Source organism: Trachypithecus francoisi, unplaced genomic scaffold (assembly GCF_009764315.1).
Source record: "Trachypithecus francoisi isolate TF-2019V2 unplaced genomic scaffold, Tfra_2.0 Lachesis_group6, whole genome shotgun sequence".
Classification (NCBI taxonomy): domain Eukaryota; kingdom Metazoa; phylum Chordata; class Mammalia; order Primates; family Cercopithecidae; genus Trachypithecus; species Trachypithecus francoisi.
The window spans coordinates 29,120,519-29,137,632 of record NW_022681471.1 but is presented as its reverse complement, the minus strand read 5'-3'; the positions used below and the strand labels follow the sequence as shown (position 1 = coordinate 29,137,632).

General features: G+C 39.6%; 1 protein-coding gene across 1 annotated transcript; it reads left to right on the top strand.

Annotated features, from left to right (window-relative positions):
* The first annotated feature begins 16,361 nt into the window (after nucleotides 1-16,361).
* On the top strand, nucleotides 16,362-16,616 carry LOC117077670 (cytochrome c oxidase subunit NDUFA4-like). Its single transcript, XM_033201360.1, has one exon. The coding sequence runs from the start codon at nucleotides 16,362-16,364 to the stop codon at nucleotides 16,614-16,616; it is 255 nt and encodes an 84-aa protein (XP_033057251.1).
* Nucleotides 16,617-17,114: the final 498 nt, after the last annotated feature.

The window sequence follows — 17,114 nt, the reverse complement described above, 5'->3', positions numbered from 1 at the left end:
TTACACTGAATGGGCAAAAACTGGAAAAATTCCCTTTGAAAACTGGCACAAGACAGGGATGCCCTCTCTCACCACTCCTATTCAACATAGTGCTGGAAGTTCTGGCTAGGGCAATCAGGCAAGAGAAAGAAATCAAGGGTATTCAGTTAGGAAAAGAAGAAGTCAAATTGTCCCTGTTTGCAGATGACATGATTGTATATTTAGAAAACCCCATCGTCTCAGCCCAAAATCTCCTTAAGCTGATAAGCAACTTCAGCAAAGTCTCAGGAACAAAATTAATGTGCAAAATCACAAGCATTCTTATACACCAGTAACAGACAACAGAGAGCCAAATCAGGAAGAACTTCCATTCACAATTGCTTCCAAGAGAATAAAATACCTAGGAATCCAACTTACAAGGGATGTCAAGGACCTCTTCAAGGAGAACTACAAACCACTGCTCAGTGAAATAAAGAGGACACAAACAAATGGAAGAACATACCATGCTCATGGATAGGAAGAATCAATATCGTGAAAATGGCCATACTGCCCAAGGTTATTTATAGATTCAATGCCATCCCCATCAAGCTACCAATGAGTTTCTTCACAGAATTGGAAAAAAACGGCTTTAAAGTTCATATGGAACAAAAAAGAGCCGCATTGCCAAGACAATCCTAAGTCAAAAGGACAAAGCTGGAGGCGTCACGCTACCTGACTTCAAACTATACTACAAGGCTACAGTAACCAAAACAGCATGGTACTGGTACCAAAACAGAGATATAGACCAATGGAACAGAACAGAGTCCTCAGAAATAATACCACACATCTACAGCCATCTGATCTTTGACAAACCTGAGAGAAACAAGAAATGGGGAAAGGATTCCCTATTTAATAAATGGTGCTGGGAAAATTGGCTAGCCATAAGTAGAAAGCTGAAACTGGATCCTTTCCTTACTCCTTATACGAAGATTAATTCAAGATGGATTAGAGACTTAAATGTTAGACCTAATACCATAAAAACCCTAGAAGAAAACCCAGGTAATACCATTCAGGACATAGGCATGGGCAAGGACTTCATGTCTAAAACCCAAAGCAACGGCAGCAAAAGCCAAAATTGACAAATGGGATCTAATTAAACTAAAGAGCTTCTGCACAGCAAAAGAAACTACCATCAGGGTGAACAGGCAACCTACAGAATGGCAGAAAATTTTTGCAATCTACTCATCTGACAAAGGGCTAATATCCCGAATCTACAAAGAACTCAAACAAATATACAAGAAAAAAACAAACAACCCCATCAAAAGTGGGCAAAGGATATGAACAGACATTTCTCAAAAGAAGACATTCATACAGCCACAGACACATGAAAAAATGCTCGTCATCACTGGCCATGCAAATCAAAACCACAATGAGATACCATCTCACACCAGTTAGAACAGCAATCATTAAAAATCAGGAAACAACAGGTGTTGGAGAGGATGTGGAGAAATAGGAACACTTTTACACTGTTGGTGGGATTGTAAACTAGTTCAACCATTATGGAAAACAGTATGGCGATTCCTCAGGATCTAGAACTAGATGTACCATATGACCCAGCCATCCCACTACTGGGTATGTACCCAAGGATTATAAATTATTCTCCTACAAAGACACATGCACACGTATTTTATTGCGGCACTATTCACAATAGCAAAGAGTTGGAATCAACCCAAATGTCCATCTGTGACAGACTGATTAAGAAAATGTGGCACATATACACCATGGAATACTATGCAGCCATAAAAAAGGATGAGTTTGCGTCCTTTGTAGGGACATGGATGCAGCTGGAAACCATCATTCTCAGCAAACTATCACAAGAACAGAAAACGAAACACCGCATGTTCTCACTCATAGGTGAGAACTGAACAATGAGATCACTTGGACTCGGGAAAGGGAACATCACACACTAGGGCCTATCATGGGAAGGGCGGAGGGGGGAGGGAGTGCATTGGGGAGTTATACCTGATATAAATGATGAATTGATGGGTGCTGACGAGTTGATGGGGGCAGCACACCAACATGGCACAAGTATACATATGTAACAAACCTGCACGTTATGCACATGTACCCTAGAACTTAAAGTATATAAAAATAAATAAATAAATAAATAAATTTATTGTCAAGGTAAACAGGCAGCTCTGCTCCATGATTATTTAAGAGTCTGGATTCTTTCACGGGTCTGCCCCTCCATCCCTTAGATCATGGATGTGATCTGCTTGGTCAATGTTAGGTTATCACGGGTTGCAATGTGGAGAAAGAATATTCACTTTGTTAAGACCTTGAAGTAGAGCACATCACTTCCATTCACTTTCCACTGGGGAGAGCATAGTCAAATGACTAAATCTACTACACAAGGGACTGTAGTAGCTATAGCCATGCGCCGTGTTCCTAGGAAGAAAGGAAGAACATATCTTGGTAGTTAACCAGCAGTCTTTGGAACAGATGGAAAGTCAAGACCATCCCTACTTTGCTATTTGCATACTCAAAACATTCCCTGAGAAGAGTTATTCCCAAAGTGCTGGGATAGCAGCACAAGTTCTATGATGCATATAATTTTTCAAGCCAACAGTCATCACACAACCAAAGTCACAAACTAGAAAAAGGAAAGTGATCAGTCTACTCAAAGTCACAGACATGAAAAACATTAAGAATGAACAACTGCATTGTTTATCCCTGAATATATTAATGCCATGATCCTATGGGGGTACAGATTTTACTAGGCAGTGTTTGTACCTTTTCCTAGCTCTTTGTAATAGCGAAAAGAGAAGCTATGGAGGAATAAAGAGAAGATTAATAAGTTCTTCTTCTGACCTGACAGGACATCTCCTATCATTAAGCTTCAGAGGTTCTGGTTTTATGTCCTCTCCAACATTCCTCTCCTTCCCTTATCTCCCACCAAACCGTAGCCTGTCATGAAAATGTGATTGGTTTATTAAACAAAAAACAATACACTTTGTATGTAGCACTGGTTCAATTAAAAACATTTTTCACCATGTTGACTGTTCTCTTGACTAGTTCCCTTGCATTTTCACTCTGGTCCTCCTGTATGCCCCTTCATCCTTATTTCAGTAAGCAGAAATGGGGCCATACCCACATGGCCAAGGCATCTTACCCTTTTATTTGCATTCTGAACCCTGCGTGACTAAGTCAACTTACAGTTCCACCAACAATCTGACCACTAACCGGTTGCAATTAATACTGAACACATCCCTGTAACTGGATGTGTATTCCTCATTCACTAGGTACAAATAATCATTCATGTGTCAAAGTCAAATATTGAGCAATAACGTATCCATGACTCGGGAATTCCTGAAGCTTCTCTGAGGCAATGCTTCCAAGGACACTAGCCTATGGGTCTCTGACCTCTTCTCCCTATACACTGGAGTCTTTGTCTTTATACTTCCAGTCCCTAGGAGGCTATTAGAAGAGACAAAGTGTTCATACCCATTCACTCATAGAGTTATCCCATACTAGCACCACAATCACTGAGGCAAAATGGAGGGCACACCCTTCTCCAGCACCCTCCAGCTCAGCAGTTACGGGATGTCTCATCCCCTTTAAGGATGTTCTTTCCTGTTTTCTGGGCCACAGTGTCCTCATCTGTAAAACTGAGTATCAATAGCACTTATCTTATAGAAATATTTGATAATTAACAGAAACTTTAAATAATATTGATACTCAATTTAACCAGCTCCCTATACAAAAATGGTGCAGGAGAAAAAAGAGGGTCATTGGCACATATTAATAGCCACTTACACACTGGCATGAATCATTGAACCCAGGCCATCTGGCTTCAGAGACTAGGCTCTTAAACGCTGTATACTGTTTCTCATGAATTCATTCATTCAACAAAAAATGAGCACCCATTATGTGCCAGACATAGTTCTAGATGCTGGGAACGTAACAGAGAATAAAGCAAATTCCCTGCTTTCTCCGAGCTTCCGTTCTAGTGGAGGAGATAGGCAAGAACCTAATAAACAAATACTGTAAAGAAAACTGAAGTAGGAAAAGGCATAGAGGGTGACAAGGTTTTTCAGATTACGCAACATTTCAAATCCTTTTGAATTTACTCATTATTCCAGACACACGGGTGGTGACTAGTCATACAGGGTTCAATCAGCTTCAAGTAGGCTCAATGTGACACTGTCTTGCCACAGATGCACCTGAGGCTCTTGCTTCCTGCCCCGAGGCTTCTCTGATTTCTGCTACTGATGTCTTCAAACAATAATTTCTGAACAAAAGGCTCTTCATTTTCATTTTGCACTGTGCCCCACAATTTACATAGCTGCTCCTGCATCAGAGATGGTGAGCTGATGGAGAAATGCTTCCCTCTTTTTTTTTTTTTTTTTAAGACAAGGTCTCGCTCTGTCACCCAGGCTGGAGTGCAGTAGCACAATCTTGGCTCACTGCAGTTCCAACCTCTCTGAGGCTATTGGTGTTCACCTGTACTCCCTACTACTTGAGAAATTGAGGTGGGAAGGTTGATTGAGGTGCCTGGCTAATTTTGTATTTTTTGTAGAGACAAGGCTTCACCATTTTGCCCAGGCTGGTCTCGAACTCCTGGGCTCAAGTGATCCTCCCACCTTGGCCTCCCAAAGTGCTGGAATTACAGGCATGAGCCACCAGGCCTGGCCTGCTTCACCCTTTCAAATCACCAGAAAGTATACAGATAATCATGTCATAAATTGTCTGAGATGTCCAGCAGGATTAAGAAAACAGTTGCCCATAACTGTGGTCAACTCTATAACTCATCTTTATATTGGCTTTCTCTTCCTTGTTTCACCTCCCTTGTTCTTCATACATGCTTCCAGAGATGACGTTCCCAAATAAATGACCTGCACAAAAGTTGTTACAAACTCTTAAGCAGAGACCTTTAGATGGTGGATGATTTCTGTAGATATCTAGAGGAAGATAATTGCAGTCAGTGGGAATACTAAGTGCAAAGCCCTTAAGGTAAAAGCAGATCTGGTATGTTTGAGGAGCAGTGAAGAAGTCACTGTGGCTGGAGTGCAGTGACAAATAATAGGTGAGTGTATGAAGATGTAATAGGTGACAAATAATAGGTGAGAGTAAGAGATGAAGTCAGTGAGGTCATGGATGGGCTTATAGCTCACCATAAGAATAGTGGCTTTTACTCTGATAGAAATGGAAACCTGTTGGGGGATACAAACAGAAAAGTGATATGATCTAACTTAAGCTTTGAAAGGGTCATCTGGCTGCTGTGTTGATTGTAGAAGACAAGCATAGGAGCAAGGAGAACATTTAGAACACTATTGAAATAGTCCAGGCAAGAGAGAAGATGGTGGCTTGAATCAGAGTGGTAGCAGTAGAGGTAGTAAGAAGAGATCAGATTCTGAATGTATTTTGAAGCAGTGCCAAAGATTTGCTGATAAATTGGATGAAGGCTGTAAGAGAAAAAGTGGAGCTGAAGATGTCTACAAGGTCCTAGGATGAGCAATTAAAAGGATGAAATTGCCCATTAACTGAAATACAGAAGATTGCAAGAGGATCAAGTTTTCCGGGAGTATCAAGAGTTTGGACTTTAGATACAATAAATTTTAGATGCCTAGTAAGCAACAAAATGGAGATGTCAAATAGGAGCATGACTACATAAGTTTGAAGCTCAGGAAAAGACATGGCTTAGAGACATAACAGAAAGCAGGTCCCTGAGGGAATGGAAGACACAACAGTGGTGATGGTCCAAATAGAAAACAGGATAATCTGGAGAACAGACAAGAGTGCCCAGAGAAGGGAGCAATAGGATTCATGGTTCCAGGTAAATCTCTCTATGTCTATTTTCCTTCTTTCTCTTGCCCCCCAAAAAATGACTAATGAGTAAATTAAAGTAGCCAGCTAAAGAAAGAGGTGTCAGCACCACAGAGGTAGCCATTCACTCTGTATACACTTGCAGTCAACCTTATAAAAGGTCACATTCTGGTATCTGAGACTCTGATATGAGGATAGCCAATTATGGCAGGCCTATGTAAATAAGCCAAATCAGCTTTCTTGGAAAGAGCACAGAACTGCAAGACACATGCACTGGGCTATCGCAACCCATAGATGAGCTATTACCCATGAGCAGTGTCCATTTTTGCCCACTAACCTTGATACTTCTTCACAACCCCACCCCACCCCTCGCCAACAAGAAAATTTACTACAAAGCATTGAAGATTGAACCAAATACTGCACAGGAGAGATGGAGAAAATACATTTACATCACGACAACTTCATCAATCCCCTTTGACATTTTCCAATTCTGTTTCTCTCTCCAACCATCCCACCAATGAGATATTTTTCCTTCACCCACCTCTGCCTAGCCTCACTAAACTTCCCTACTCCTGGCCCTCTCATTCCTGCTCCAACTTAACTCCAGCTTCTCCAAACTTGTAACTCAGTTCGTTTTAAGAACAAAGAACCATGAAAAGAAAAAAAGCATCATCTGGTTACCATGATCCCTTGGGTGTATGATATAGGGGGAGAGCACTTTCTCTTTTGCACTAACGGCTGACGGCATGTCAAAAAATACAGTCTCTAATGTCCAGTATCCAACTGATACGTAAATGAATCATTGTAACTCAGTGCCATAAGTGGTATGATAGAAGTAAGCATAAGTACTATGAGACCATAAAGGAGGGTCACCTAATCCAAATTGAAGGGATAGTAGCCAGGGAAGTCATTTCAATTTTTTCTGAACACCTACTACATGCCAAACTCTGTACCAAACACTAGTGGTATGGAAATAAATCCTACACAGCCTTTGCCTCCAAAAAAGGCATTACTATTTGATGCCCTTTCTTTTCTGGTGCCTATGCAGGTTCTTAATCTGCCTATTGGGTGACTGTCTTCTGCCTCCTGAGGCTGTCCTCTATCTCTGCACTCAGTTTCTCATCTTTCCATTGGAGAAATCTGACCAGAGTTTGGCAGAAGCAGGATCACAACCTGGGGTTTTGGTTCTCACTATATGGGACTTAGAATGTCTTAGAAGCTGGAAGTGTTATTTCAAACACTTTGTTCTCATTGCTAATTTATCAACCTAAATGTATTGTTAGTAGAAATAGGAGGCCAGAGGCATCGTACAGGCCTCTAGACAATTATGGAGTTGGCTGGGTGCAGTGGCTCATGCCTGTAATCCCAGCACTTTGGGAGGCCAAGGCAGGTGGATCACCTGAGGTCAGGAGTTCAAAACCAGCCTGGCCAACATAGCAAAACCCTGTCTCTACTAAAAATACAAAAATTAACCGGGCATGGTGGGGCACACCTGTAATCCTGGCTACTCAGGAGGCTGAGGCACGAGAATCACTTGAACCCAAGAGGCAGAGGTTGCAATGAGCTGAGATCACATCACTGCACTCTAGCCTGGTCTACAGAGTGAAAATCTGTCTCAAAAGAAAAAAAAGAGAGAGAGAGAGAAAATTCCAAAGTTGATTTCCCTGTTTATTTTTGCCTGCCCCAGTCTCTACAGTCATTGCTGAGACCAAAGAAGTCTTATCTTCATTGCATTTCCTTGGAACCACAGTGACATTCAGTGGCCACAGGAGGTTGAAAAGAAGTGTCAGAGAAAGCACTTGTCTTTATGCTGCAAGATGGAGTAAGGTGACTTTCCCAGCAATTTTCTCATTTGAACTGCCATGATCTGACCAGCTCCTGTTGTTACTGATGAAAATTTAGCATAGGGCTAATAAGCTACAGGCTGGACCCAGCAAAAGACAACTGCCTAACACAGACTATTTGTCTTGACTCAGTTGCCTTTATAGACAAAAGAATAAACCCAAAAAAACACTTAATAGTAATTTTTCATCTTGCTTCCTATATAATGCTTTCTTATACAAAAGAATTGGAATAAAAATCTGGAAAACACAAAATGCTAAAATCATCCAACTCCACCATCCAGAAATAACCCTCATTAATATGTTTATTTCCTTCCTGTCTCTCTCTGAATAATAAACTGTTTATTACTCAACACACAGTGATTTGGTGCCTGCTTTTTGCACTTAGTGATATACCATGAACAGTTTCTTATGTTATTCTTTTATATCATTATTTTAAACAGTCAAATAGTATCCCAACATATGGATGAACTGTAATTCACTTATGGATATATCATAATTAGTTAACCAAGTCCATATTAAGAAATTCAGATGGTTTTTAAATTTTCAACACTATAAAATATTATAGGAGTTTATATATATATGTATATGTATGTGTGTGTGTGTATGTATGTTGTGTGTATGTGTGTATATATATATATATATTCATTCCATTAGTTCTGTCCCTCTAGAGAACCCTGACTAACACACTAATGAAGTCCACAGCTCCTATTAAGAGGCATTTTCCAGATAGCTATGCTCCTCATATTCTGGTAACCACTCATATTAGGTTGCTGCAAAAGTAATTGCGGTTTTTGTCATTAAAAATAAAGGCTTTTAATGATAAAAGTAGCTTCCTCTACTTGCCTATTTGGACATAAGATGCAATAACTTCTCCACTGCTGCTAGCCCTAAAGTCCTTGTACTATTCTTTGCTGATTTCTCTAAACATTCCCATACCTTTATTAAACTCTTCTCGGCCAGGCGCGGTGGCTCAAGCCTGTAATCCCAGCACTTTGGGAGGCCGAGACAGGCGGATCACGAGGTCGGGAGATCGAGACCATCCTGGCTAACATGGTGAAACCCCGTCTCTACTAAAAATACAAAAAACTAGCCGGGCGCGGTGGCAGGCGCCTGAGTCCCAGCTACTCAGGAGGCTGAGCAGAGAATGGTATAACCCGGGAGGCGGAGCTGCAGTGAGCTGAGATCCGGCCACTGCACTCCAGTCTGGGCGACAGAGCAAGACTCCATCTCAAAAAAAAAAAAAAAAAACTCTTCTCAGCCTACTCAGATTTTGCCAACTATTTCTAGCTGGAATCTTTACTGATACATACACATTTAGATGGACATTATGTCTTTAATAATACACAAGCCCACAGTGCGGGCTTGCACTGTGGCCCTGCTAGAGATAATGATTCTAAACCCAGGTACAACAATGTCTTCTCCCTCTCTCCCTTAAATGAACTAACAGTGTTATCTCAAATCCCAAAGTATATCAAAGTCTTCTAAAAAAGAAACTAAAAATAAAAACAAAATCAAGAAGCAAGTATGAAAGAGTTTTCAAAAAGTGTTAAGCAGAGTCCAAAAATTTTTCATCAGAAAAAATACACAGTATTGCAGAGTTAACAAAAAGCAATATTTTTAGTCAATCCCTACTATCTCAAAAGCACAAGGGTAAAGATCTGTTAAACTTGCTGTACCCAGGAGATCTTACACCTAACTGAGAAAGTCACAGATGATCACAAGATAGTCATTCCTAACCTATTTCTCCCCTACCCACTCTACTGCTGCAGAAAATAAAAGACCTTAGCCAGTTCCTATTTTAGAACTGCAGATGGATAAAGAACAGACACAAAATGAAAAATGTATTTTTTCAGGATTAGCATCATCATGAGGTTTCACTGTACTTTCAAATTCAGGTGATACCAGGTGGCAGGTCCAGTACAAGGGGGATCTTGAGAACCTTCACTGACAAATATGGTAGGGCAATATCTTGGTTTCGGCTGGACTTTGGTTTGAATGTGTCCCCTAAAGTTCATATGTTAGAAACTTAATCCCCAATATAACAGTGTTGGGAGGTGGGGCCTAATAAGTGGGTAGAGCCCTCATGAATGGATTAATGTCAATATCAGAGGAATGGGTTAGTTATTGCAAGAGTGGGCTTATTATAAAAGCAAGTTCAGCCCCCTCTTACTCTCTTGCCCTTCTGACTTCCACCATGGGATGATGTAGCATGAAGGCCCTCACCAGATGCAGACCCTTAATCTTGGACTTTCTAGCCTTTAGAACTGGGAGAAATATTTTTTTATTTATAAATTACCTAGTTTGTGATATTCTGATAGAGCTACACTAAACAGACTAAGTAAGGACAGGATGTGATAACAAAATATCATAGACTGAATGGCTCAACAACAAACATTTATTTCTCACACTCTGGAAGATGGAGGGTCCGAGATCAAGGCACTGGCAGACCCAGTGTCTGGTAAAGGCCTACTTCCTACTTTGCAGATGGCTGTCTTTTCATTATATCCTCACATAGTGAAAAGAGAGTTAGCTAGCTCTTCTTAAAGGGCTCTTTTTAAAAGGGCACAAATCTTATTTGTGAGGGCTCCACCCTCATGACCTAATCATCTCCCAAAGGTTCCACCTCCAAATACTATCACATTGGGATTAGATTTTCAACAGATGAGTTTGGGGGGACAAACATTCAGTCCATTGCAGACAGTGTTATAGATACTGTGGATTGGTTCACTCATCCTTCATTCCCATTTCCTTCTAGTGCACCTTCTGTGCTGCAAAGACTACAAAAGTGAAAATTGCATTTCACAGACTCTTTCACAGCTAAAATTCTCAATGTAAAATTGCTTCTATTAATTAGGTACATTTTGTGAGATTTGAAAGCAGAAATAATGTCAAGGCCACTTTCTTTCCCCTTTTGGACTCTCTTATCCTGGCAATTGAGGTCATGTAGACATGGGAATGTTCTGCATCTGTGTGCCAGCAACTAGTCTCCAGCTTCCTGGGTGTCAGCTGTGGTGCTATATTCTTGAATTCAAGCATTCCAGTGGTGGTCTCAGAGGTAGGAGCCAATTGGTGGATCAGTTCTATAAGATTCTAGGAGCTATTTCTTCAGGCCCAGCCTAGAGCCTACTTTTCCAATCCTCCCAAACAGTTTTAAAAATATCTAATGTCCTTATTAAATTCCTTTCTACTTAAAATACTTAAAGTAATCTCCGTTTCTTGCACTGAATCCTGACAGATACAGGCAGGAAAATTCAGGGTCTACAATATTTTACTAATTCCCCTCAAGATCTGAGTCTGGGAAAATATGGCTTATAGACAGGGGCCTTTTAGATAACAATTGGTTAACAGACAGGAAAAATTTTTTATCCATCATCAGACTAAGTCACAGATATCGGCATTCTTCCCTTGGTTGATGCCAATACTAAATGTAAATACATGGGTAGTAAAAGGAGCAGAGAGGAAGAGAGCTGTGAAGGTAGCACTAAGTGCCTACTATGTGTTAGATACTGACCAAAACATTTTCACACATACTCATTTATTCTTAACAGTTCTGGAAGTTAAATACAGTTATCCCCAATTAATCCAACCCTTCACATACACATTTCTGGGTTTAGTGTGTTCATTACCCTTGGGTTATTTCTCTGTTAAAATAAAACACCTAGCTGGGCACAGTGGCTCATGCCTGTAATTCCAGCACTTTGGGAGGCCGAGGTGGGTGGATCATCTGAGGTCAGGAGTTCGAGACTAGCCTGGTCAATCAACATGGTGAGACTCCATCTGTGCTAAAAATCAAAAAATTAGCCTGCTGTGGTGGCACCCACCTGTAATTCCAGCTACTCAGGAGGCTGAGACAGGAAAATCACTTGAACCCAGGAGGTAGAAGTTGCAGTGAGCCCAGATCGTGCCGCTGCACTCCAGTCTGGGTGACAAAGCAAGACTCCTTCTCATAAATAAATAAAACAAAATAAAATAAAAATAATTTTTTAAAAATACCTTACCTGGCTTGGGGATTCAGATGGTGGGTGGGTCTAGATTCTAAGCCACTCTGTGAGGACCTCAGTTGTAGAAGGTTGCAACTTTCTATCAGGTGCTCTGCAGGTAACATAACTTGGTTTCAGTCTTTGTGTCTACTTCTTTCTGCCTTGCTAACAACTTATAAATTCCTTTGTGTCATGAGTCAAATGTCCTGGGGAAATAAACTATACTTGTTCATCTTAAGGCTGGGTCAGCAGACAAGAGTCAGCTGCCAGCATTTACATGGGCAACATCCCTCAAAGACAGGCACCTATCCCTAGTGCAATTAGCTGTGACTGAGAGGAGAAGTTCCAGATCCTGGTGGCTACTCAGTAGGAGGATGGATAGAGAAGACTAGATTTTGGCATCTCTTGAAAAATCAGACTATTTGGAAACAATGACCCTACATTTCCACAGGCAATAGGGGTAAGGAACCCCCTTACTATTGTAATTTGAAGCTTATCGCTTATTTATGTTAATTACCTGACTTTTTTTTAGAGATTTGAGTTTGAGAACTCCTAAATTCCTTCCAGCTTTAATCTTCAAGATTCTGTATTCTTCTGGATTCCTTTACACTGAAAGCATTGTAGATTGACATGTGCCTCATTGAACAAATAATTTGGAAATGAGCCAGAAATGCACTTTATTTATCCACCAATTTCATTTTCTAAATAAGAACTCTACATTTCCATACTATAAAGTCATTTATTCTCCTCTACTAGAATTGCTATAATTCTCAATATGCCATGTATTATCATCATCCTGTCAAAATGAAAATCTCACAGAGAGCCTGTGAAGGTCTTATCAAATCAAGTAGAAGTGAGTAAAGACAGTAGAAAAAAATAGAACAATTATATATACACTATTAAATACTGCAAAGGATGAGGATTCAACTAGTCTCAGATTTTTAGAAGCAAGGTTTGCAATTAGATATTTTGTTGACTCAATAGCAAATTATTAATTCATTAAATGATTAAACCATTTATCAAAACTGTGAATGACAAAGCAATCAGAGACTGGGATAATCAGACTCCAAGTCTGTTCTTTGTGTAAAATTCAAATGCACCCAGCACAATACAATTTTGTACTTAATGTCATTCATCTAATCAGCATATTTCTGCTCCAATGTGAGATCTTTGTTTGAACATGATATGCGATAGATATGGAAGCCACAAAAATTTCATTTATATAATCATAACAAGCACGTTATCATGGTTGTCAAAATTAATTAAACCTAATTCGCTCTGTTTTCTAAACTTAAAATTGACACAAAACATTTTTGTGAAAGGCAAAAATGCTAAAGAATCACAGAAATAAATATAAAAGTGAATCTTTTTAAATGCCTACTTCTTCTTTAGGTTAGAGAGCTAACTAATATTATGACAGATTAGATCCCCCAAACATTTTAAAAGATCAATTGAATATGAACATTCACTCTGTGAACATCTTAACCTTTGGCTTCTTTTAAGTAATAATGAGTCCCCCTAGTGCAATTACAATAAAAGTCAACTTGTGAAACTTCCATTAACACACCACTTCTCAGGAAAACATGCTTTTCTAAGACAAGGGACACCTTTATTTCAGATTACACGGTCATCTTGATCATCCTCCAGTTAGAGCGAGAGTTCTACCTACAAAAGTGCTTCTCAAACTATAGTGTACATCAGAAACATTTGGAGAGCCCATTAAACATGCAGATTATGGGGCTTCACCTTGATCTTGATTCAAAAGGTCTCAGCAAGGTCTGAAAAACCTGCATTTTTAACAAGTATCCTACGTAGTTCTGCTGTAGCTGATCCAAGGACTATACCTTGAGAAACACTGACCTACACGATATTTTCTTTCTCCCTTTGCATTATGTTGTTTTGAATCATTGCATTATCAATCTTTCCAGTATCTCTTTTGAGTGCTTTTTGCACACCCTAATGACCTCCACTAATTCCCTGGATCTCACCACATCTCATTAGCCTGAACAGGAAGAAGTTACAATTTCTACATTTTCTTTGCCCAGATTCATCCCTTTCAGGCCTTCACACATGTGCCTCTCCTTCTAAAGCAACAATTAGCTGTATCCTTCTGGAAAGCTTCCAGTCTTCCCTAAGCCAATCAGATTCCCAAGGTTTCAGAGCAGGAGCTCTTCAAGTAAATACATAGGTGCTGCTTCTTTCACTCAGATCTCCCTGCTACCTAGGAGAGCTCCTCTATGACTTTGGTGCTCTCAACACTACTCCACAGAGTGGACCAAATAAAACAAAGGACAAAGAGTTCAGTCCTGTCTGTTTAAAGTATTATTAGCAGCTGAAGAAAAGAAAAAAAGTTGCCAGTAAAGAGCTAGAATTGTCTTTTCTTGAAAATTCACAATGTCTATTGACATGAATTAGCCAGGTTATCGCTGAGCCCTCATACTACAGCGAGAATATAGATATTAAACTACCACCTGGGAACCCACTTAGGGAGGTTTTCATATAACCAATGCCTGAGCCCTGGCTAGACTAGGATTTCTCAGCTTTGGCACCATTAACATTTTAGGCTGGGTAATATTTGTTGTGAAGGGATGTCCTGTCCATTGTAGGATATTTAGAAGCATCACTGGACTCTACCTACTATATGCCAGTATCACAACACTCCTCTCTCAGTTGTTACAACCAAAAATATTTCTAGACATTGCCAAATGTCCCCTGGAGGAGGAGGAACAAAATTGTCCTCATTTGAGAGCCATGGTCCTACACCAATCAGATCAGAATTTCAAGGGGTGAAGCCTGATATTCTTTAAAGCCCCCCTGATAATTCCAATGTACAGCCAGGGTTTAGAGCCACTGCCTTATGCAGATATCTGAGCCTCAGTTTTCTCATCTGTAAAATGAGTATGATGAGGATATCTACTTCACAGTTGTTCTAAAGATCAAATGAGATAATATGTGGTGGAAATGTTTTATGCATCATTAAATAAATGTAATATTTCTCCCATCTATTGTGAAACTCTAATCCAGGTGTTGTCAGACTAAGCCTGGATGCCAAATCCTTTTTATTATCTGCTTTTATACAACTTGTGAACTTGTGGTTTGTATTTTTTTTTTTTTTTTTTTTTTTTTTTGAGACGGAATCTCGCTCTGTCTCCCAGGCTGGAGTGCAGTGGCGTCATCTCGGCTCACTGCAAGCTCCGCCTCCCGGGTTCACGCCATTCTTCTGCCTCAGCCTCCCGAGTAGCTGGGACCACAGGCGCCCGGCACCACACCCGGCTAAATTTTGTATTTTCGGTAGAGACGGGGTTTCACTGTGTTAGCCAGGATGGTCTCAATCTCCTGACCTCGTGATCCGCCCGCCTTGGTCTCCCAAAGTGCTGGGATTACAGGCGTGAGCCACCGTGCCCAGCGGTTTGTACATTTTTTAATAGCTGGCCAAAAATCAAAGTAAGAAAATTTTTCAACTCATGACAATTATATGAATTTCAAATTTCTGTATCCATAAAGTTTTATTGAAACACAGGTATACCTATTAATTTATAGATTGTCTATGGATGCTTTTACATTTTAAGTTCAGTAGTTATGGCAGAGATTTCATAGCTCACAAAGCCTAAAATTTTTACTATCTAGCCCTTTACATTGAAAGTTTTCCCCATTCCCTTATCACAATTTAAAATATTCAAGCTAGTTTCTTTTCCTGGCTCTCAAGTCCCTTTCAAATCTGCTTGGGAGGGCTGCCCTGCTCTCCCCAGAAAAGCTTCAATTATGTAAGCAATAAATCTTTTCATACCCTCTTGGTATGTGTGTGGCATCATCAGTCCTGACATCCAAACCAATTTTTAGGTGGGCATCCATTCTTTTTCTTCATGATGGTCACAACACAGGCAGAGGGAGATTTGAACAGAAGGCAACATAATGGCTAAAGCAAGATGCTATGCTGCTGACTTTGAAGATGGAGGGATTATGAGCCAAGGAATGTAAGAAATTCAGCTTCAGAAGCTGGAAAAGGCAAGGAAACAGATTCTCCCCTAGAGTCTCTGGAAAGAGTGTGCCCTGCTGATAGCTTGATTTCTGCCCAGTGAAATTCATTTCAGACTTCTGACCTATAGAACTAAAGAAGAATAAATGCCTGTTGTTTCAAGCAACCAAATTTGTGGTAGTTTGTAACAGCAGCCCTAGGAAACTAATACAGTGTGTAAGACTACTGGTGCCTTAGTACAAATTGAAGCAGTGCCACAAAATAGTACTAGTAGGCATTGTGTTTGTTACCACCATATGCTGTTTTATTAAAAACGTCAGTTGCACTTGTCTTATATGGAGCAGTGAAAAGTATTGATGTTATAAATATTGACCCTTGAGAATACAGTTTTTAAATATTTTGTATGACAAATGGAAAATATGCATAAAGCACTTCTGCTACATCTTGAAGTATAATCACTGCCTCAAAGACAAACACTTGTGCAATTTAAAAGCAACTCTTCATGAAACACCATTTGTAGTTAAAAGAATTACTGACAGACAATAACCAATAACTTTGGTTATTCAGACTTGGGTTTTGGGCAGATGTTTCTCTAAAATTAACAAAGTGAGGCTGTCACTTCAAGGAAAACAACTGACAGCATTATTTGTCAATTACAAATTCAAGTTTTTGTGTAAAAATTAGAGTTTTAGAAAACTTGTAGTAGATACTACTTAGTCCAGAGTCTGATAACTAGGCTTGTTCTCTCCTTTTGAATCAGAGGCCACTGCTGCAAACATGCTCTACCAGATCCTCAATCAAGCCAAAAAGTATCTGAGCATGATTCTCCTCTTTGAGTTTATTGGAGATGGAGGTACTAGAGCAGCACTGTATGTCTTGCATCCAGCATTGTTCAATCCAGATGTTACTTGGAACGGAAAGAATAACCCAGAGCCCTGGAACAAACTGGGTCCCAATGATCAATACAAGTTCTACTCAGTTAATGTGGATTACAGCAAACCAGAGAAAGAAGGTCTTATAAAACTGCTTTAGAATGAAGGTCCTCCAGAAGCCATCTCAATTTTCCACTTAACTAGAAAATTTTTATCCTCCAAATGCATGAAATCATGTTGATGTGTTATGTAGGAGGTTACTCTCATTAATAAATATTTGAAACTTACAAAAAAAGAAAAGAAAACTTGTGTCTGCACTCAAAAAAAAAAAAAAGAAAAGAAAAAAAAAAAAAAGAAAACTTGTGTCTGCCACCATAAGCTGCACAGCTTTCTGAAACATAAATACTTTCCTGATAAGATCAATGGTGATAGTAACAAATGTGATATTTTTAATATTGTATCATGAAATATGTCAATATTTGGAAAGATCTGCATAAATCAGTGAAGCAATATTTTTAAAATAATCAATGCATGATGCTACAAAATCATGCATAGGTAAAAATTCCATTCCAGGTGAGGATAGGCAAATGGATTTTTCATGTATAAAAACACAAGCAGTTCATTGATACAGTTTCAGTTTGCATTTTGGAACTAATCT